The sequence below is a fragment of the Photinus pyralis genome, unplaced genomic scaffold (genome assembly GCF_008802855.1).
Source record: "Photinus pyralis isolate 1611_PpyrPB1 unplaced genomic scaffold, Ppyr1.3 Ppyr1.4_LG9, whole genome shotgun sequence".
Lineage (NCBI taxonomy): Eukaryota > Metazoa > Arthropoda > Insecta > Coleoptera > Lampyridae > Photinus > Photinus pyralis.
This window is the reverse complement of record NW_022170878.1, coordinates 7,071,686-7,092,867: the sequence shown is the minus strand read 5'-3', so window position 1 is coordinate 7,092,867 and position 21,182 is coordinate 7,071,686. Positions and strand designations below refer to the sequence as shown.

The window sequence follows — 21,182 nt, the reverse complement described above, 5'->3', positions numbered from 1 at the left end:
TTGGGATTGGTGGTTTAAGGTGTATGGAGAAGTGATTTCAAAGGGCGAAAAGAATGTTGATGGTGCAGCAGGGTTAAACTGGTTGACACGTGAGTAAAGGGTTGGTGTGGATGCTTGTTTTTAAAATTAATGGATCAAGGAGTATGGGAAAGCGATTTCAGAGGGCGAAAAAATTGCTGAGTGTGCAGAAGGGTTAAACTTGATGGAAATTCGTTAAAGGGTTGATGTCGCATGCTTATTTATAAAATTTGTGGCACAAGAAGAAAGGGAAAGTGATTTTAAAGAGCGAAAAAGTATGGTGAGTGTGCAGAAGGGTTAAACTTGATGGAAATTGGGTGAAGGGTAGTTGTGGCATGCTTTTCTTGAAATGTGTGGCGCTAAATGTTCATGAAGGGGATATTAAAGAATCAAAAAATTGGTTGAGGGTGCATAAGTGTCAAACTCGATGTAAAATGGCCAAGGAGTGGTTAAAGGTGGTATTATAAGTGACGAAATAAGTGGTTGACGGTGCGAAAGGGTTAAACTTGATGGCAAATGTTTAAAGGGTGGTTGTGACATGCTTATATTCTCGGAATTGGTGGCGCGTTAGGTAAAGAAATGGGACTTTAAGGGATGAGAAATGTGCTTGAGAGTGGAGAAGGGTTACACTTGATAGAAAATGGTTCTTGGGTCTTTGCGACACTCCCATATTTGGAATTGGTGGACCAAGAAATATGAAGAAGTGATTTCAAAGAGTGAATGACATTGTCGAGGGTGCATATGGGTTGAACTGGATGGAAAATGGCCAAGGGGTGGTTTTGACAAGCCAATTCTTGGAATTTGTGTCGCAAAAAGTAAAGAAAGGGGACTTTAAGGGTTGAAATAAATGGTGGACCTGCTGGAAAATGGGTAAGGGGTGGTTGTGACATGCTTATTCTTGGAATTGCTGGCACATGAAGTGAAAAAAGGGGAAAGAAATAGTATTTTAAGGATTTTGCTTAACCTTTTGTCAGAGTCACGATTCGGGCAAGAATTTTATGCTACATTTGTGATTTAATTCCCGGTTAGTAGCAACTATTTTGTGCTAGATGTTTTTTCAAATCAAAGGTTGGCATTATTTTGTTAGTAGAACACTAAAAGCTGGTTATTTAACGCTAGCAGCTAGTGTTTATCGCAATGACTGTTTGTTATTCTTTGTTACTAATCTATAGTTAACAATACTACAATATTCTAAACAATACGGTTCTATTAAAATCAAAAATGAAACAAATAATAGACGTAAAGTTTATTGTGGAAATTCAAATACAAAAACTGAAAGGGAAACCCCCAAAGCTAAAGCTAACAGAATCGAAGATAGGTTTTCCAAAATTGTCTTTTTCGTATCACAATTTCAGCCTTAAGCTACTCCTAATTACCATAAGAGAAGGAAGTTAGTAGGAAGACGGTGGTGGTTTTTTTTAACGGCTTAATAGTCGCATTCGTATTCGGTTGTCTCTTCAAAGCTGTAACTCTTTGCGGATGACGTTTTGGTCGTGAGTACCTTGCGATTGCCCTCGGAGTATTCTTCGCGACTCTTCGCGTCGCTGCTCTTCGCCGAGGCGGCGGAGCTAGTCGTACCGGAAGTGCCGACTATTTTTGCGCTACCTTGCGCCTCGTAATCCTCCCGTTGCTCCTCATACTTGCTGGTGTCGGTGTCCTTCGAGATCTGCAAAATGTCTGGATTTAGTATACGCCAAAGTGCTTTGGTGATATAGGTACAAACCTCGGTGCTGGTCGACTCCTCGTCGGTATTAATCTCGCTCTCCACCACGTTACCAATGACAGACGGCGCCATCGCGGCGACCTGGTTCATTTTGTCTTCGACTGGTACCAATTCCATTTTTTCGGTTAGTTTTCTAAAACAGAACTCGAATTTTAAATTACGCCCGGCAGACGGCGTCGGAAAAAAAAACCTCTGGCAACGTTCCAAGCCGATCTCCGCAAATAACGTCAATTTCTTTGACTTAACAAAACGTTTATTGTACTATTTTTGCCAATTGAACGTTTAAAATTAGATTGAGAAAAACTTGCACCCTACCTTCTCTGCATGTTATCCCAAACGAAGTACGAGAGCACAACCAGCCCTCGCATCACTCGCTCATCGCACCTATTTTTCCATCCCCCCAAAAGTGTACAATTAGTAAACTGAGAGACACACTTATTACGTCATTAAATCTTGCGTGAAAATGGTCGTTAAAAACAAACATAAAAAATTCGTTTAACCCAGATAACAGCTGTTTAGATTAAAAAATTATTTATATATCAATTTCTGGGACGTTTCCCGTTTGGCGACATTTTCGGCGATAACTCAAAAACAATTGGCACGCGAAAATAAAAATTATTGGTTTTCAAAATATTTGTGCAGTTTTTGTGTACTCCGTAAATCACTTACATCTTTGTTGTTTTATGTCGTACTTATAAATTGTTTATAACTATTACGCCGTGGCCGCCAAAAATAGTGTTCAGTTGAGATTGTTTTTAACAATGTTTTCGAAGTTACCGTTTCGACCATGGCACTATTTTTCGATACTTTAAAATGCAATTCCTCTGAAAACGCTTAGCGCGGAATGTGAAATCCTCCTCGGCAGATACAATTTTTTGCGTCGCCTCTCCTCGCGTTATAGACAAACTTTACTAAAATTTACGAATTTTCATCCGGCCAATTAAGTAAGTTTAATTACCGGCAGCTAATCAGAGATGTTCTAGTAGTGAACGTATCCCTGGGTGATATGGAATACTCCCCAGTGTACGATGGTAAGATTATTGGCCCTTTCTTTTTCCTGGGGGGTAGCCCATACTCCTCTCTTGGCATCCCAGTTTTACATTCTTCCTCAGAATTTGTTTGGTGCCCTTTCAACTTTCACCATAATTTTTCAAAAGAGTTTTTATGGCGAACGTTTTAAGGATGAACGTACCACCGGTGATTCTGGGGGGGGGGGTATGTAATCCCCCAGACCCTCCGGTTCTACATTTTCCTCCAAAATGATTAGTACCCTTAGCACTTCCATGATAATTTTTCAAAAGAGATTTTAAGGCTGAACGTTCTGAGAGGGAACGTATCACCGTATTACGCTAGCTCCCATGTAATTCGTAGGGGAGGAACGAAGCAAACGAATTAATTATTAAAAATGATCGTTTTCATTAATAAGACGCCATTTTGTGGATGTTAATTAATTCAAAATGAATGGGTGGGGATTAATCGTGAGAGATTTTTGAAGGTATTCGTTTTTGAGCGTTAACCGTGCGACTCGAAGTAAATTTTAATTAGAATTACAGCTTCGAGGGCGAGAGAGACAGTAGCAATTTTGTGAGTAATCCAGACGAAGGTTTTTTTTCAAAGTGCAAAGTGTTGGTGTGCGATGAGGGACTGTTTTAGGTTGAAAAAGGCTGGAAGTTAATGAGACTTTAAATCAGAAACGAAGCCAGACATAATTAATTAGGATCACCCAAACTGAAGTAATTGAATTTAATTCATAAACGGAATCGGATTTAATTACTTAGAGACACAAAATCACGACACGCGGGGGGGAGAGGGGGTAAATTACTAAATTTAAATTAATTTGTGCAATTGCAATAATTAAATTTAATTCAAAATCAAAACTCGATTTAATTAATTAGGAGTCTTAAATTGTCTAAATTGTAGCAATTGAATTTAATTCGAAACTGAACCGGATTTTAATTAAAAATACAAAATTGCGCAACCGCGAGGAGGGATCAAGTACGTTTAATCCAGTAATTAGGCTAAGTTGCGTAGAAATTCTTCCCTTCTTTTCTAGATTGCAACAATTGAATTAAATTCAGAAACGAAACTGAAATTAATTAATCGGAAGTCTAAGCTCGTGTTCCAGAAGGGTTTGTGGGTTTCAAAATTTTAATTAAATTCTACTTACACTTAAACCAAGCGAGTAGAATTGAGTAATTATGTTAAGTTGCGAAGAATTTGTTCCTTTCCTTTGTATATTGTAGCAATTGAATTAAATTCAGAAAGAAAACCGGAATTAATTAATTGGAAGTGCAAGATCACTTTACGGAAGGGATCGTGGGTTTCAACATTTAAATTAAATTGTGCTTATACTTAAATCAAGTAAGACACAAAATCGCGTGACGCATGGGGGCGGGGGAGAGGGGGGGAGTGAATTACTAAATTTAAATTAATTTGTACAATTGCAGTAATTAAATTTAATTCAAAAACAAAACCCGACTTAATTAATTAGGAGTCGTAAATCATCTAAATTGAATTCAATTCGAAACTGAACCGGATTTTATTAATTAAAAATAGAAAATCGCACAACGGCAAGGGGAGAGGGTATGAAATACAACATTTATATTAAATTCTGCTTAAATCAAGTGCGCTTAATCCAGTAATTAGGCTAAGTTGCGTAGAATTTCTATCCTTCTTTTCTAGATTGCAGCAATTGAATTAAATTCCGAAACAAAACTGAAATTAATTAACCGGAAGTCCAAGCTCGTCTTACAGAAGGGTTTGTGGGTTCCAAAATCTTAATTAAATTCTACTTACACTTAAACCAAGTGAGTATAATTTAGTAATTGTTAAGTTGCGCAGAATTTGTTCCTTTCCGTTGTATATTGTAGCAATTGAATTAAATCCAGAAACAAAACTGGAATTAAGTAATTGCTTTACGGAAGAGTTCGTAGGGTTTCAAAATTGAAATTAAATTTTGCTTACACTTAAATCAAGGAATCAAGTGATGAGGAATCCAGTAATCAGTTCCGCAGAATTTATCTTTTTGCCTCCCAAATGTTAGAAATTGATATGAATTCAGAAACAAAATTGGCATTACTTAAATTGGGATCCAAGATCGCTTCATGGGTTTCAAAGTATTGGATTAAGTGTCTCAAATGATCCTAATTTGCAGTAATTAAATTTAATTCTGAAACGAAACTGGATTTAATTAATCCGGGGTGCTAAATCGCCTAGATTGAAGGGATAGAAATTAATTTTGAAACGGAACCGGATTTATTGAAGTAAGGATACAAAATAGCGTAACGATGGGGGGGGGGGGAGACAGGTTGATGAATTACTCAAATCAGTAGTTGGATTATTCTGCAAATTTTGTGTCAAAACGTCCTCAGTTGCAGTAATGAAATTTAATTCAAAAAGGAAGCCGGACCTTAATTAATTAGGAGTCGTAAATCATTTAAATTGAAGCAATTGAATTTAATTCAAAAATGAAGCTGGCCATTTAACTAGTTAGGAATACAAAATCGCTTAACGTGATGGGGGGGAGGGGGGTGGAGGTTGGTGATTTACTAAATTTAAATGAATGAATTAATTAGGAGTCTCAATTCCTTGAATTGAAACAAATGAATTTAATTAAGAAACGAAACCGGATTTAATTAGTTAGGGATACAAAATCGCGTAATTTGAGGGGGTGGAAGTTGGCAAATTACTAAATTTAAATTAAATTGTGCATACAATTACATGCATACATTATATCAAGTTTAATTCAATATTTGGATTAAGTTCTGCAAAATTGAAGTCAAAAGTGCAGTGATTAAATTTAATTTGAACACGAAAACGGACTAGATTAATTAGGAGTTCTAATTCACCTAAATTGAAGCTCTTGAATTTCATTCCGGAACGAAACCGGCATTAATTAGTTAGGGTAACAAAATTTAAATTAAATTGGGCGTACACTTACATCAACCGAGTTTAATCTATTAATTGGGCTAAGTTGTACAGAATTTGTTCTAAACTGTCGAATTTGAAGTAAGTCCGGAGACGAAATTGGAATTAATTAATTGGGGTTGAAAGATCGCTTTACGGAAGGATTCGTAGGCTGCAAAATTTAAATTAATTTCTGCTTGCCATTAAATCGAGTGCGTTTAATCAAGTAATTGGGTTAAGTTTCGTAGAATTTGTTCCTAACTTGTAGCTATTTAATTAAGTTTAATTTTGTGTGAAAACGTCTTTAATTTCAGTAATTCTTCGGAAATGGAACCGGATTTAATTAATTAGCAATACAAAATCCCGCAACGGGGGAGTTCGTAAATTTCTACACTTAAATTAAATTGGCCATATACTTACATCGAGCAGAGTTAATCCAATAATTGCACTAAGTTGCGGAGAATTTGTGTCACAACGGTTTAATTTGTAGTAATTAAATTTAAGTTTGAAAAAGAAACATTAATTAGGGATGGAAAATCGTGCATCGGTCCACTTCAAGTTGGACTAAGTTCCTAGGATTGTCCGTCTTCAATTAGAGCAATTAATATTCAGAAACGAAACCGGATCTGATTAATTAAAATGGGGTATAGTGAGAATTTCCGCATGTAGAGATTAAAGACAACGCCTTTGATCTTAAATTAGCTGTAATTAGAGGCTTAATTTTTTGCTAGAGGCTTCCTTTAATTAAATTTCGCGAATTTATGTATTCACGCAGAATGTGCTTTTAATTCAGCCGTAAAACTAGGGCACACTTTCGTCCAATTAATCACGGATTTACACTTTCTTGATTAATTGCCAATTCTAATGGAAATTGAGATCAATTAATTAACTTTGGATTTCGAAATTATGTAATTATTTGAGCGAGCGAAATCTGGAAAAGGTCAATTATGGGCCCATTTGGCTGTCATCAATTGTGCCTGGCTCTTTTCGCGTTATTTTAAAATTTGTTTGAGGTCAGAATAAATTATGATCTAAAATTAATACTTAGGAAAACAAAACCAGATGTTGATTGAAATTGGAGGGTACCTCCCTACGTAGCTTTTGGTTAAGATTTAGGATCGCCTACCTGTTGACGATAGGTGTCACAGCTGACTTTGGCGCGCGAAATTTGAACGGTCGTGGATTAAGTCTGCGAATTCGCCCCAAAAAGTAAATGTGGAGCAAATATTTTGTTGCGCAACATATTTTGTAACGCTTTCCAAGAACTTGTAAATTTCTTTCGATCAGCTTATAAATTTAGCTAAAGTATTTCTGTTGTTCTTGGATGAATGAAACGTTGGTAATGCCCTCAATGTTTAAACTTAGCAATTATCTCGTCCTTGTTTACATGTTGGCAACTGCCCTTCAATCATTACTATTTTAAAATCGATCACCACAATTATATCATCGACTCGATCGTACGCACGATTTACGATCGCCAACTGTTCCATCGGGGAAACGCGGGACGACAGACAGACACAGTGGGTGAAGGAAATGATTGACAAAAGAACTCACCCGCTCGTCGATCTCTTAAAAATCATATTACACAAAACCACCCAGGCGTAAGCAAGCAATTGACCGAGCATCTTTTTTCCCCCCAAAAAAAAATAGCGAGCGCTAAGAACTCGAAATAGAAAAATTGAAAAAGCAGCGTGAACTGAATTTTGTAACAAGCGTACAACTCACAGACAATAATCACGACATGTTTCTACCACAAGTACACTGAAACTTGCGTACTGCCAGCCGAAAAAGCTCTCGACTTCACTTGATCCAATTTTGGATCAGCAGGAAGCGCATGTACGAAACTTAGAATATTATAATCTAGACGCGACCGGCTCGAGTTATTAAATTTTTCGTCGCGAGCTTCCGAGTTCTTCATTTTGTGACGTTCTAACGTATCCAATGCAACGAATTTTTTAATGCTTTCCATTCGGTTCCATTTCAAGTACTTTTCAGGTCATTGTTGTTTCTTAACTTTTCCGCTCCTCGAAATTTGTAGAAAATGCACATGGAGCCCCCAACGAGCCCTGGAAAGGGCATCTGAGATCTTTAGACTCCCGGAAAACTCGTTGAGGGCTTTTGTAGGGTCTCAAAACCTTTAGAAAGAAAATTAGGGAACAATCATCCTCTGTTGAAAATTTATGCCATTTCCAAAACAACCTTTCGAGACAGTTAGTCTCTAGGCATACAGATTGGGTAGGTTTAATATGCTTTAAAAATCGCTGCAGAAAAGCGTGTTTCCGGAGCATATTTCCCAAGACTGTTCTAAGAGGTTTCCAGGGAGTCATAGTGCCTTCCACAGCATTTTAGTGCTCTGCTGATCACCCTTCAACTGCTGGAATACGCAAAACCACTTTTAGCTATTTTTAGAGGGTCTTTCAAGTATATCTTTGGACCTATCCAGAGATTTCTGGGGGGATTACCAAGGCCTCTCTAAAGGTATCGGTATCAGAATCAAATTAGTCTTTGAAATCGCTCAGGAACTCTAGAACCCCCCCAGACCCCCCGGTGACCTTTAAAACCTTAAGCGCTAAAGGCCATTTTCAGAAATTATCATATAAAAGTTAAGTGACTGAAACATTTTGGGGAAGAATATCTAACCGGGGGGTCTGGGGGGTATGGAATACCCCCAGTATACGAAGGTATTATGCTACTTCTGGGGGAACGTAATGGGGTCTGGGGGGTTTAGAGTATTAAACAGAAATAGAAAAGATTCAAAGTGAATTTCCCTACAAAGCTCTGCTTTATGTGCTGGGGGGTATTCCATACCCCCCAGACCCCCCGGTGATACGTTCACCTTTAAAACCTTAAGCTCTAGGGGCCATTTTCAGAAATTATCATATAAAAGCTAAGGGACTGAAACATTTTGGGGAAGAATATCTAACCGGGGGGTCTGGGGGGTATGGAATACCCCCCAGTATACGAAGGTATTATGCTACTTCTGGGGGAACGTAATGGGGTCTGGGGGGTTTAGAGTATTCCACAGAAATCGAAAAGATTCAAAGTGAATTTCCCTACAACTGAGATGAGCTCTGCTTCGTATGCTGGGGGGTATTAATACCCCCCAGACCCCCTGGTGATACGTTCACCTTTAAAACCTTAAGCTCTAGGGGCCATTTTCAAAAATTATCATATAAAAGTTAAGGGACTGAAACATTTTGGGGAAGAATATCTAACCGGGGGGTCTGGGGGGTATGGAATACCCCCAGTATACGAAGGTATTATGCTACTTCTGGGGGAACGTAATGGGGTCTGGGGGGTTTAGAGTATTCCACAGAAATCGAAAAGATTCAAAGTGAATTTCCCTACAATTGATATGAGCTTTCCTTCGTATGCTGGGGGGTATTCCATACCCCCCAGACCCCCCGGTGATACGTTCACCTTTAAAACCTTAAGCTCTAGGGGCCATTTTCAAAAATTATCATATAAAAGTTAAGGGACTGAAACATTTTGGGGAAGAATATCTAACCGGGGGGTCTGGGGGGTATGGAATATCCCCCAGTATACGAAGGTATTATGCTACTTCTGGGGGAACGTAATGGGGTCTGGGGGGTTTAGAGTATTAAACAGAAATAGAAAAGATTCAAAGTGAATGTCCCTACAACTGACATGAGCTCTGCTTCGTGTGCTGGTGGGTATTCCATACCCCCCAGACCCCCCGGTGATACGTTCACCTTTAAAACCTTAAGCTCTAAAGGCCATTTTCAGAAATTATCATATAAAAGCTAAGGGACTGAAACATTTTGGAGAAGAATATCTAACCGGGGGGTCTGTGGGGTATAGAATACCCCCAGTATAGGAAGGTATTGTTACATCTAGCGAAATGTACCTAAGGGGGTCTGGAGGGTGTGAAGGATTGAAAGTTCATTTTATTACAACTCATATAAGCAGAGACTTGCTCATATAAGCCCTCCTTCGTATACTGGGGAATTTTGGGGAAGATTGTAAAACAGGAGGGTGTGTACGGTCCCTCCAGTATACGAAGGTATTATGCTTCTATGGGGGGTGTGGAATACTCCCCACGAAAAATAAGATATAAAGTTCATTTCCCTACAACTGATTTAAACCCTCGTTCGTAGATCGGGGGGGGGGGGTATTCTATACGCCCCAGACCGCCCGGTGATTCGTTCACCCTCAAAACCCTCAATTCGAAAGGCCCTTTTCAAAAATAATTATGTAAAACGAACAATTTTGGGGAATAACGTAAAACCGAGAGGTCCGGTGGTATGGAATACCCCAGTACACGAAGGAAGGTATTATTTTACTTCTAGGGAACGGAACAGTGTTGTTTTGAATTAGAATTATGCCCACTGTGCCCAGTTAGCGCATAATTTTCGCATTTACGATTCGATGAAACGTACATATTTCAAATTGAGGTGCAAAGCTAGCCCTCCCCTTTCCATTTGAAGTCACATATGGGTTACATCTGATATTAGAAAATCTGAAATCAGAAAATGTGCAACGTTGCCGTGTTTCGGTTGTCAAATTCTGACCATCATCAAGGTCGAAGTCTAAACTTCACCCTTTGCTAGGAGTGCGACCCATCATTTTAGGGTAGTTTTTTCTGGCAAATTCAAATATGATGCCTTCGCACGTCTATTGCCCTATTTGACCCCCTCAACCCCCCCAAGCCTCAAAAATTGTGGCGAAACATCTATAAAAACTTTCGAAGAATGCGTTTTCTAGCATATTGAAAAATACACCGCCCCAATGAAATAAAGCTTGCTGCGCGGCCTAATTAAAATAGCGCTCTAAGAGTAAAGACCACAATATTCTATTTCCGACGTTCGGGTTCCGTTGTTGGGTATTAACGCGGACGCTGTCGCGTTTATATAAATTTAGTCTTTGCCAAGAATTCCCAACTTTTAAACGGTCTGCTAAACTTTGCCAAAAGGCATTGTTTGTTTATTACAAAGCAGAGGCGCGCGATCAATCACTCGAAATTTTGGAAAAAAATCGCGCGCGCGGGAGGACGCACGCCACTGTGCGGAGTTTTAAAAATACCTCTATCTTCAAACAGGAGTATTTTTAATTGTAATTTCGTCTACGCCTAAAATAAAAAGCCCCCTCTTTGAAAACAATTTTAAATCCATCGGCGAGCCGTGACGTTACGGCATAACCTCAATTTTAACGACATAAAAAAAATTGTTGCGATATTAATCGCTAATGGAGCGAAGCGATTGCCAATGGCCTCCTCCCGCACCGCGCGCGCTAATAAATCATCCCCGAAATACTCTTTTTTCTTTTGATAAATGATGCACAAGTTTTTCTCAATCCTGTTTGTACAAAAAGCTACGAACACACACAAACTAAAAAGTACTTACGTTTGGTAAAGCGAGGTATACAATACTGGTACCTTGTAGGTGTTTCTGGGCTTATTTTAAAGAGTGCGATGGATGACTAATGCCGTCGCGACGTTTACGCTGACTAACGTCTTGTCCGAGTTATGACGAGAAAATCCGAATTATTTGTTGTTTACCTAAACGCCTTTTTTTCGTTCTCTCGGGCGTAGGCGGATATGCACTTACGAGTAAATTGCGGAGGCTGATTGGATTCCAATCGATCTGAATCGGCCCGTGACGGGCTTTCTTCTTGGAACAAGAAAAAAATTGTCGCTATTTATGGATCGGCTATAATTAGAAGAAAGCGGAAGTCTGGAAGCTGTGCGTTATTAAAGGGACATCTTCCTTAACAACGGAAGCCATCATTTTTATGGTTCAAAGGCCCTTAGATTGCACGATTTTTTTTGGCATTAAAATCAAAACGGCGGAAATGAAACAAGTCCAACGCAGAGAAGCACCCAGGCACGATTGCCAGAAGTCAGACGCGGCGTATGACCGGTCCAACTGGAAGTCCAGACTAAAGACAACATCCTCGTGTTTGTGCCGTGCGAGGCGACCCGCAATAGGGGATGAACGGATCCTGGTACTGGTACAGGAATGTCGCTCTCGAATTCTGGGTGAGGCGATTAAGCGATTGCCTATCCTAGAAGAACGATCGGAATTCATGTGAGGGAAAAACTATCACCCCTTTCTTGATGTGGATGTGGGATCTCAACTAGACATCCATCTTCACGGATGGATTTAAAACAATGGTATTTTCTCAAAAGAACCGAACCACCACACCACCCAACCACTAGGAGCATTAGACGCACTTTCTGCTATAATCCAATCAGAATTGGTAGGACTAACGCCGATGCAGGACAAAAATAACAATACTAGCAGAATCGCCAATAACAACAGGACTGCCCCACTCGCAGTTGGTCACTCTCAAATTACCTCCGAATTACTTCCGAATGCCACCAGCCAGGAGCAACATCCAGCAATCCAGAAGTCATCCATCACCTTGAAGTACCGGTACAAAATGGGATTGTTGCAGCTTCCGGTACATCGTATAGAAGTTATGATTTTCCAGAAGAACCATGCGAAGACAGGACAGAGCCAGAAAGAGAAAGAAAAAAGTTCATTCTGTGATCCTGATAGTAGCAATCAACATTTCAAGTTAGAATAGGATATTACGATATACTAATCAAAAGAAAAAATCAGAGAATTAACCATACCGACTTTATTAAAGTTGATTCCTTCATTAATCCTGTGATCCTGATAGTAGAATACTTATACTACCAAGTAATTTTCAAAATCCATTATCTCAAAATCAATAATCTCGAAACACAACGATTTCGTCATACTAAATCACCTAATCAAATAAATGGAAGCTTTTGAGGTATAAACGAATTATTCAATACGGACTTATTGATTTCAACCTATTTATTCAATTACCTAATGCTATATTTGTACTATTCCCTACAAATATCTATTTCAGCATAACTTGCAACATAATTCTCAATTAGTCTATATAACTAATTCAATTTTACTACGAAAAAATGATCATGGCAGTTGTGAGTTCAGATTTTTCTATTAGAGATTGTTGGCTTTCGATATATGAGCATTAGAGATTATTCTACCCTCGATATTTTGGTGAATTTCTTAAAATTGTCCTCCCAATTAAAGTTGGAAATACATCTTTGTACGTTCTACCACCTTGATACACGAATCAAACGAGGAACATGTAGTAAATTAATAATCCCCCTTGACGTGAAGCCGATACCAAGTCGATGTCATCTAGGTGGTGATCCGTGTAACTTTTGATCTAGTAGCCCAATCTTGGAACTGTTTGAAATTATGGATTCTACAGGCCACATTCTATAAGAAAATTTTTTTTCCGGGTCGATCTGAGACAATTTTTTTCGGGGCCTCAAAAAAAGGCAGTATACACGGTGTCCATTTTTCGAGTGCCACTATGGGGGCCACTATGGGGATCTCACTTATCTTAAGAGATAGAAAGTTGGTTAAATGGGGGCAAAGTTGCTAATTTTTGTGCTGAATAAGAAGCTGAAAAGACATTTCAAATATCTTCAATAGTTTTGAAGATATCTCAAAAAAACAAAAATTTCTGATTTTCGTTTTTATTTTTTTTATGATAAACTAATCGTAGTAGACATTTCTAATTAACACATTATTCGGACACTTTTTAATGAAAATTTTAAATATGGCATCCTGTTTTTAATAACTCTCCAGATGACGGAGAAACACGTGGCAACTTTAGTTTTTCTTATGGGCGCCATTTTGAATTTTCACATTTTGAGATTACGTCTTTTTTTCTCTTTACAACGATATATCACACATGGTGGTTCAGTATCACATTTTTCCTAAAAATACAATTTTTAATTTTTTGAGAGGAGTGCTTTGGAAAAACAAAACGTTCTTTTGTTGTGAACAAAAGGTTGACTTATTTCATGCAGTGTCATTTAGGTTTAGGCTGTTTGTAATGCGCAAATGCCTTTTTCAAGTGCAGATCAAAGAGATATGATTCAAATTTACTACACTTCTCATCGAAATGCCCACATGACTGCTGCAACATACTTGCAGCGTTATCCAGAGGGGCAACAACCTAGTTTGAGGTATTTTTCTTTGCTGCATAAAAACTTGGGCGAATATGGTTCTTTTAAAAGATGTAGACAGCAGTATGGTGATAGACCCAATTAATATGAGCAGGCAATTTTGCAAGCGGTTGAGATGAAAATCGAATTGCTACTTCTCTCACAACGCTGCAACCAGACAAATGGATCAAACTGTCAAACTTTTGTTGACAACAAAAGAACGTTTTGTTTTTACAAAGCACACTTCTCAAAAAATGAAAAATTGTATTTTTAGGAAAAATGTGATACTGAACTACTATGTGTGATATATCGTTGTAAAGAGAAAAAAAGACGTAATCCCAAAATGTCAAAATTCAATATGGCGTCCATAAGAAAAACTAAAGTTGCCACGTGTTTCTCCGTCATCTTGAACGTAATTAAAAACAGGACGCCATATTTGAAATCTCCATAAAAAAGTGTCCGAATAATGTGCTAATTAGAAATGTCTACTACGATTAGTTTATCATAAAAAAAATAAAAACGAAAATCAGAAATTTTTGTTTTTTTGAGATATCTTCAAAACTATTGAAGATATTTGAAATGTCTTTTCAGATTCTTATTCAGCACGGCAACTTTGCCCCCATTTAACCAACTTTCTATCTCTTAAGATAAGTGAGATCCCCATATTGGCACTCGAAAAATGGACACCGTGTATAGCCTTCCTTTTTACCAAAAATCGACTGCACCAAAATTTCTCGGGAAAACACTTTTTCTTATTAATTTTGGTGCGTAGAATCCAAAACAATTCCTACTTTTTCGATCAGACTAGAACCCAATTTCGAAAGAAAGTTCAAAGGGCTGTAACTTTTGAACTAGTAGCCCAATCTTGGAACTGCTTGAAATTATGGATTTTACAGGCCACATTCTATAAGAAAATGTGTGTAGTCGATTTTTGGTAAAAAAGGAAGGTTATACACTGCCTTTTTTTGAGGCCGACAGTTTGAAGATTGGGTTACTAGTTCAAAAGTTACAGCCCTTTGAATTTTTCTGTTTATTGTATTTTAGTTGTTCTATTTTGTCTGACGTAGATCTGGTCACTAGTGGCATAAGCTAAAATTGTTCACTAAACACAACCCGAGACTTGACATCAGTGTAACCTAAATTTAATCACGTCGTTTACTTATAACAATTAAATTAACAATAAATTTAGTCTATTTGCATATAATTATACTAAACAACCTGTAACAGTTTAGTTTATTCATATTCAAATTTCAAAAATTACCGCTTGCTAGGTTAGGTAGGATATAGGTGAGATGGCGTCACTTGTACGCGTGTTTCTTTCCTCGCGCAGATCGCGTTATTTTTTCACTTCATTTCCGTTTTAAAGCCAACGAGGTTGTACTTGTTGTAGAGCGTGGCATTGTGAATTCTTCTTAAACCAGTGGGTAATATTTGGCATCATTCACGTGAAATCTCTGGCAATTTTACCTTTTCATTGGCGTTGTCGAGTAGTGTAACTCAGAAGCCGTTTTCTCCATTGCGAGGCTATATCTGGTTGAAGTTCATCGCCCTAGCTACATGTAAGTGAAATGGCGTTGGCTTTCTTTTACGTTATGTTATCTAAAATTCTTTCAGATTCACAATTTGAGGTTGGATAATTTCCATATTTCATTGATTTTAAGTATTTTTCATTACCCTCCTGACGATTTCAGGTATGTTATTAAAAATCTCGTTAAGGGAGTGTTACATCTTCATTACTTTTAGGGGGTCCATGTAGTAGATGAATTCTTGTACCGGTCAATCCTTGTACAGACGAATCCTTGTACGGTATAGTTTATAGTATATCCTTGCACATTCTTGTGTGCGGAGGACATTGACCTGGCATAATTTTGGGATAGTAAATGAATTTGCATCTTGCGAATATTCCGGAGTACGAACACCTGTTGATTGCCGGCAGCTATCCGGCGTACCACCGAGTAGATAAGCGCTAACACCTAAACGATACCGGGAGCGACCAGCTGATGGGGGAATTTTCGGAAGATACGATCTTTTACACAACCTTTTTTATTTGCTTCAATACCGTTAATCTAGTGTAACCTTNATTACACCCTCTTAACTCTCATTCACCGGTGAAGATGTCAGAAGATTAAGAACCCACCTGTAGGAGGCCAAACTTGACATTTACTTGGTGCTACTCCTTGTAGTAGGGCTTACACTCACAATGGGAATTCTTACAAATAATCGTTCCATTTATTAAAAATAGAAGACCTCCGCCCCCCCACGATTCGGGGGAGAAAATCGCGTCATTCCCGAAATATATACGCCACCTGTGGACGCGCATAGGAAAATATACTTACATATCAAATTCAAATAAGAATAACAGGCTGCGTTTCCATTGTTAGCTGTCTATTAAATTATAGGCTTTGGCCCTCAGACAATAAAAAGATATTACTAAAATCCATATTCAATTGCCCTAAAAGGTCTAGCTCGAATTTCACTTTACCTCCCGTCATTTGTGAACGTTCTTGAGGCAAATCGAGTCCGTGTAATGAAAGGCGGTATTTTATTTTGTGTTCTTTTCGCAATTTTTCTGCGTTCAATTCACAATGCGAAATTTGTAATCGATGCGTCGTCGCGGTCGGTAGAAGAATGTGGCGCAAAAGTTATTGAAACGATTTTTGGAAACCAACCCGTTCGCTTCGTTTACTATGATAACTTGAACCATCTTTTACCGTTCCACGTAAGTAACAGCAAGTTTCTTGTTAGCACCAAGAACAAGAGGTCTCCAGAATGGCCTATTTACAATTTCGTGATTCAAGCTACCAATTTAAGCATATTTAACAAAAACATGATGTATTTGAGCAGACACGAGCCTAATAAACCCAATGGGCGATTTTTAGTGATAACCGACCAAAATAATTTAGCGGAAGCGGTCTTGCAGTGGTATTGGATGAACAACATCGTCTACGTCGCGGTGTTGACGATCGACATCGAAAGCCCCGCGAAGTCGCTTTTAATTACGGGAGATCCAAACGACGCGTTGAATGCTTGCGGACGCAGATTAAACGTAATTCACAATCAAAGTTGTGTAGGTTCAATTACGGACACAATTCCGAAAGCTACCAGGAACTATAACGGCTGCCCCGCAACTGTCGGCCTCTTAACTAAATCGCGGTACGAGTTTGATCCAAGAGAGTATACCTTAAATGTTACACAGGAAGTACTCAACATTTCTTTCGTTTTTGTCGATATGGAGGAAGGAGTCCTGCCTGAGATATTTGGCGATATGCCATTGTCGCTTATGGTATTTCTATTTTATCGTGTCAGTTACGTATTTGAAAGAGACAACGTTGTGTTCGTTGTTCCCCCAGCTGATAAAATGTCGTATATTGAGGTTTTGATAGTTGCCTTCAGGAAAGAAGTTTGGATATCAATTCTTCTGGTTTTTGTGTTATTCGTCTTCGCCTGGTACGTAAGCTGTCGATTTAGAGTGAACTTGGCTACTATCATAATGAATACTGTCAGTATCACATTTTGTGGCAGCTCCAATTGGATTCCCAACTGTTCAACTTCAAGATTCTTGATCATGTGTTACATCATATACAGTATACACATACAAACCGCGTACCTTGCAGAATTAATGCGGTTGTTGATGTCGCTACCTGTGGGAAAACACATTGAGAGCTTAGAAGAGTTGATGGGAACTAATCTTTCCATTTGGTTAGATGCTGAGTCCGCGTTTATGTTGGAACAGCTTACGTATATCGGCCAAGCATTTGGAATGTTAGAAAAACGATGTCATCTGAAAGGTGACTCTCACAACTTAACAAAAAGCTGGTATGCCGATAAAGGTTTTTCATTCGCCATACATCTCAAGAAATTGCAATCGATTGAATTGAGTCTGCAAGTATCCCCACCACCTTATTTTGTTGAGAATAAACTGTTGCCGAGTATCATGAATGTGTTTACGACTAGAGAATGCGGTTTCATTGTTGACAGTATGGACGAGATTATTGACAGGCTGGCTGAAAGCGGATTGTACGACAAATTGGATAAGGATCGACAGTTCTACGCAGAGGAGAAGAAGAGCAAGTTCATTTCTGAGGAGGAGGTGGTGTCTTTTTCTTTCGAGCACCTCAGTGGCGCCTTTTTGGTATTCGGTTGTGGTTTGTTATTATCCATTGCGGTGTTTTTTGGAGAGCTGATTGTGTGTGATTGTTTTAGAAAGTAATCTACTGTGCAAGAGAATTCAAATTGTATAGTGTTCTGTGTTCACTAATTTTGTTAATAAATGAAAATTTATAGTGTTGTTAATTTATTAATACTTTATTGTAGCATCAAAACATTATACATTCTTAGTTAGGTTATGTTTACCTTACATACAGGATAAATCTACAATTAAATCGCAACTCCCTTTTATAATAGTCCATCTACGCAAGTACTTAACTCCTACACAAGAGGGCGGGACATGAAAATAACACTTGGTATCTCCTCGCAACAAGTTCTCGACCTGTCTTTCTAGTGAACCGCATTCAAGAACCCCATTAGCCAGTCCCGCAGTTAGCTTCAATTCTACAAAACCTTGCAATGGTTCCCCAGGACTCTTCTGTGACCACGACGATCCACTCCTCGTCCGCCGATCGCCCCTCAACACAAAAACCCCTCCCTCAATCTCCTATAGCGACCTACCGTCACCCCATCATATTCCACTACTCTACGCAGAATCCCCACACCACCGCCACATCACATAGATCACCATACGCCCTTCCAAATCTCCTCCAAAACCACCATCTACGCGGTTCAATCTACCTTTTCGACTCTGTCAGGTCCTAGCACTCGATAAACTCACCCACAACATAGCGCTACTGTATTCGTAACATCCCACACGCCATCACTTCCCAAAAACAATTAGACCACTCCATCCTCACCTTTAACCTACCACTGACCAATCTAAAGTCGATACAGAACCCGAACTTCTTCCTCTTCCTCTTCCTCTCCCTAGAATTATCCGCGTCCGGCTCATCGGTTCTCGCCTGCAAAATTACCACCAGTAAATCCACCCTACAGTATCTCCTCCAACAGGGTGTTTGCATGTTCACTATCTATGCGAACCAGATCTTACGCCAAAAAGCTGCTCCATGTGCACCAAAATCGGCCACCCCTCCTCAGAATGCGCGTCCAAATATGTCCAACTTGTGGTGAAAACCACAAATCTAACATGTGAAAACGCCCTTAAATTGTCAATCTCTTTCCCGACCGCCGTTGAGAGGTCATCCACGCCCAAGCTTTCGCGTCCTTCTCAGGAAACGTGGTAGCGTTCTCCACCCTTAACATAATCATTTCCTAATTCCATAATCACGGATTTTGTCGTCGGTGCCGTCAACCCCTGTGGCATACGTCGCAAACGTCCCCACATAAAAAAAAACCTCCTTCACCCCGACAGATCCTCTCAATAACTGAAACCAAACTAGCTCCCAACGCCACCCTCTCTTTCAGAGGCTACAAAACCTTCTTAAGGGGAGCACTTGGGCTGAACATGTTGACCGCCCATCTCAGAGATCCCTGGGTGACCACTCGGGCATCTAATTTGCGGTCGATCGGCCTTACACCGGCCCGGGTAGCTCTTTTTGGTGGGTGCGACGTTACGTAGTCTCCCGAGCCTGGAAAGTGTGTTTCCAGGAGACATGCGAGACCTTTATCCACGGTGGACGTACATCTGCCGCATGGATGTCCCCACTCTGTGTCTTTTGAAAGGATCTCTAAAGTTGTCCTCATATGAAGCTGCGGTATGAGGTCAAACTTTCCATTTACCATGGTCTGTACTCGCAAGAAAATTCTTACAAATCACATTTCCATTGAGAGCAGAAGACACCCCCCCCCCTCCCTCCTGCATTGTACTCGCTTAACGCTAAAACCAGTCGGGAAAGGTATAGAATATTAAGGAACCCTGACAGGAGGTCAAATTTTACATTTACTATGGACTCCTCGTAGTATGGCCACACTCACAAAGGAATCCTTACAAATAATCTTTCCATTAAAAGAAGAAGACCCCCCTCCCCCCAACCCCTTGCATTACACCCTCTCAACACTCAAACCAGTAGGGGAAGATGTAGAGAATTCCGTCTGGCATGAGGCCAAGCTTTTCAATTACTATGAACACCTGGTAGTAGGATTGTGCTCACCCTTCCAACCCCCCTCCCCCCTCCCACATTGCATTACACTCTCTTAACACTCAAACTAGTAGGGGTCCGATATAAGGTCAAAGTTTATACTTACTACAAACCTCGTGCTAAAAGGGTTATCTCGCAAGAAAATTCTTACAAATCAACCCCCCCCCCCCACACACACACACACATTACACCCTTTCAACGCTCAAACCCACTGAGATATTGAAGATTAGCTTGGTAGTATGCCAATTTTACGTTTACTATGGACCCCTGGTACTAGGGCTACAGTTACAAGAAACAATCCTTCCATTGAAAACAGAAGACCCCCACCCCCCCATTGCATTACACTCTCTTAACGCTCAAACCAGTAGGGGCATATAAGGTCCGAGCCAAAGTTTATACTTACTACAAACCTTCTGCTAGTAGAGTTATACTCGCAAGAAAATTATTACAAATCACACTACCATTAAGAGCAGAAGATCCCCCCCCCCTCCCCCACACACTACACCCTTTTAACGCTCACACCCACTGAAATATAGAAGATTAAGAAACCCGCCTGGTAGTATGCCAATTTTACGTTTACTATGAACCCCTGGTACTAGGGCTGCAGTTACAAGAAAATTCTTAGAAACAATCCTTCCATTGAAAACAGAAGACACCCCCCCCTCCTGCATTATTACACCCTCTTAACGCTCAAATCCATAGGGGAAGATATAGAAGATTAAAAAACCAGCCTGACAGGAGGCCAAATTTTACATTTACTGTGGACTCCTGTTAGTATAAAAATAAGACCCCCCTCCCCTTGAATTACACCCTTTTAACGCTCAAACCCACCGAGATATAGAAGATTAAGAATCCCGTCTGGTATGAAGCCAAGCCTTGCATTTACTATAAACACCTGGTAGTAGGATTATACTCACTCTTCCAAAAGACCCCACCCCCACCCCCCCATTGCATTACACTCTCTTAACGCTCAAACCAGTAGGTAATAAGGTCCGCTATAAGGTTGAAGTTTATATTACTCGCAAGAAAATTCTTACAAATAATTACACTCCCATTGAGAGCAAAAGACTCCCCCACCCCCCACGTATTACACCCTATCAACGCTCAAACTCACCGAGACATAAAAGATTATAATTTTGCGTTGACTATGGAGTTCTGGTACTAGCCCCCCCGTTACATTGTACTGTAAAAGATTAAGAAATCCGCTCGGGATGAATTGCAAACTATGCATTTACTATGAACTTCTGGTAGTAGCACTGTACTCTCGTACAAAATTATTACAAATGCTCCCCCTTCCCTCGTTACCCGCGGTAGACGTATATCTGCCGCATGGAAGTCTCAGTGTCCCCACTTTTTGCCCCGGGTCCTTCAAAAGGATCTTACGAAGTTTTTGAACTTCAGGAAGGCC

The 21,182-nt window shown here is 39.6% G+C and overlaps 1 protein-coding gene across 5 annotated transcripts in view; it reads right to left on the bottom strand.

The window, feature by feature from the left end:
- The window catches only part of LOC116180128 (titin), a 36,442-nt gene extending 25,278 nt beyond the window's left edge, over positions 1 to 11,164 (bottom strand). For 2 of the 5 annotated variants that reach the window (XM_031499978.1, XM_031499980.1), the window contains exons 1-4: positions 7,202 to 7,366; positions 2,057 to 2,125; positions 1,742 to 1,874; positions 1,520 to 1,684 (exon numbers count right to left, since the gene is read on the bottom strand). In XM_031499978.1, the coding sequence (XP_031355838.1) occupies positions 1,520 to 1,684; positions 1,742 to 1,874; positions 2,057 to 2,125; positions 7,202 to 7,272 (438 nt within the window). In that variant the 5' untranslated portion in view covers positions 7,273 to 7,366. The other 3 variants (XM_031499981.1, XM_031499982.1, XM_031499979.1) reach the window with 3 other exon arrangements.
- Positions 11,165 to 21,182: the final 10,018 nt, after the last annotated feature.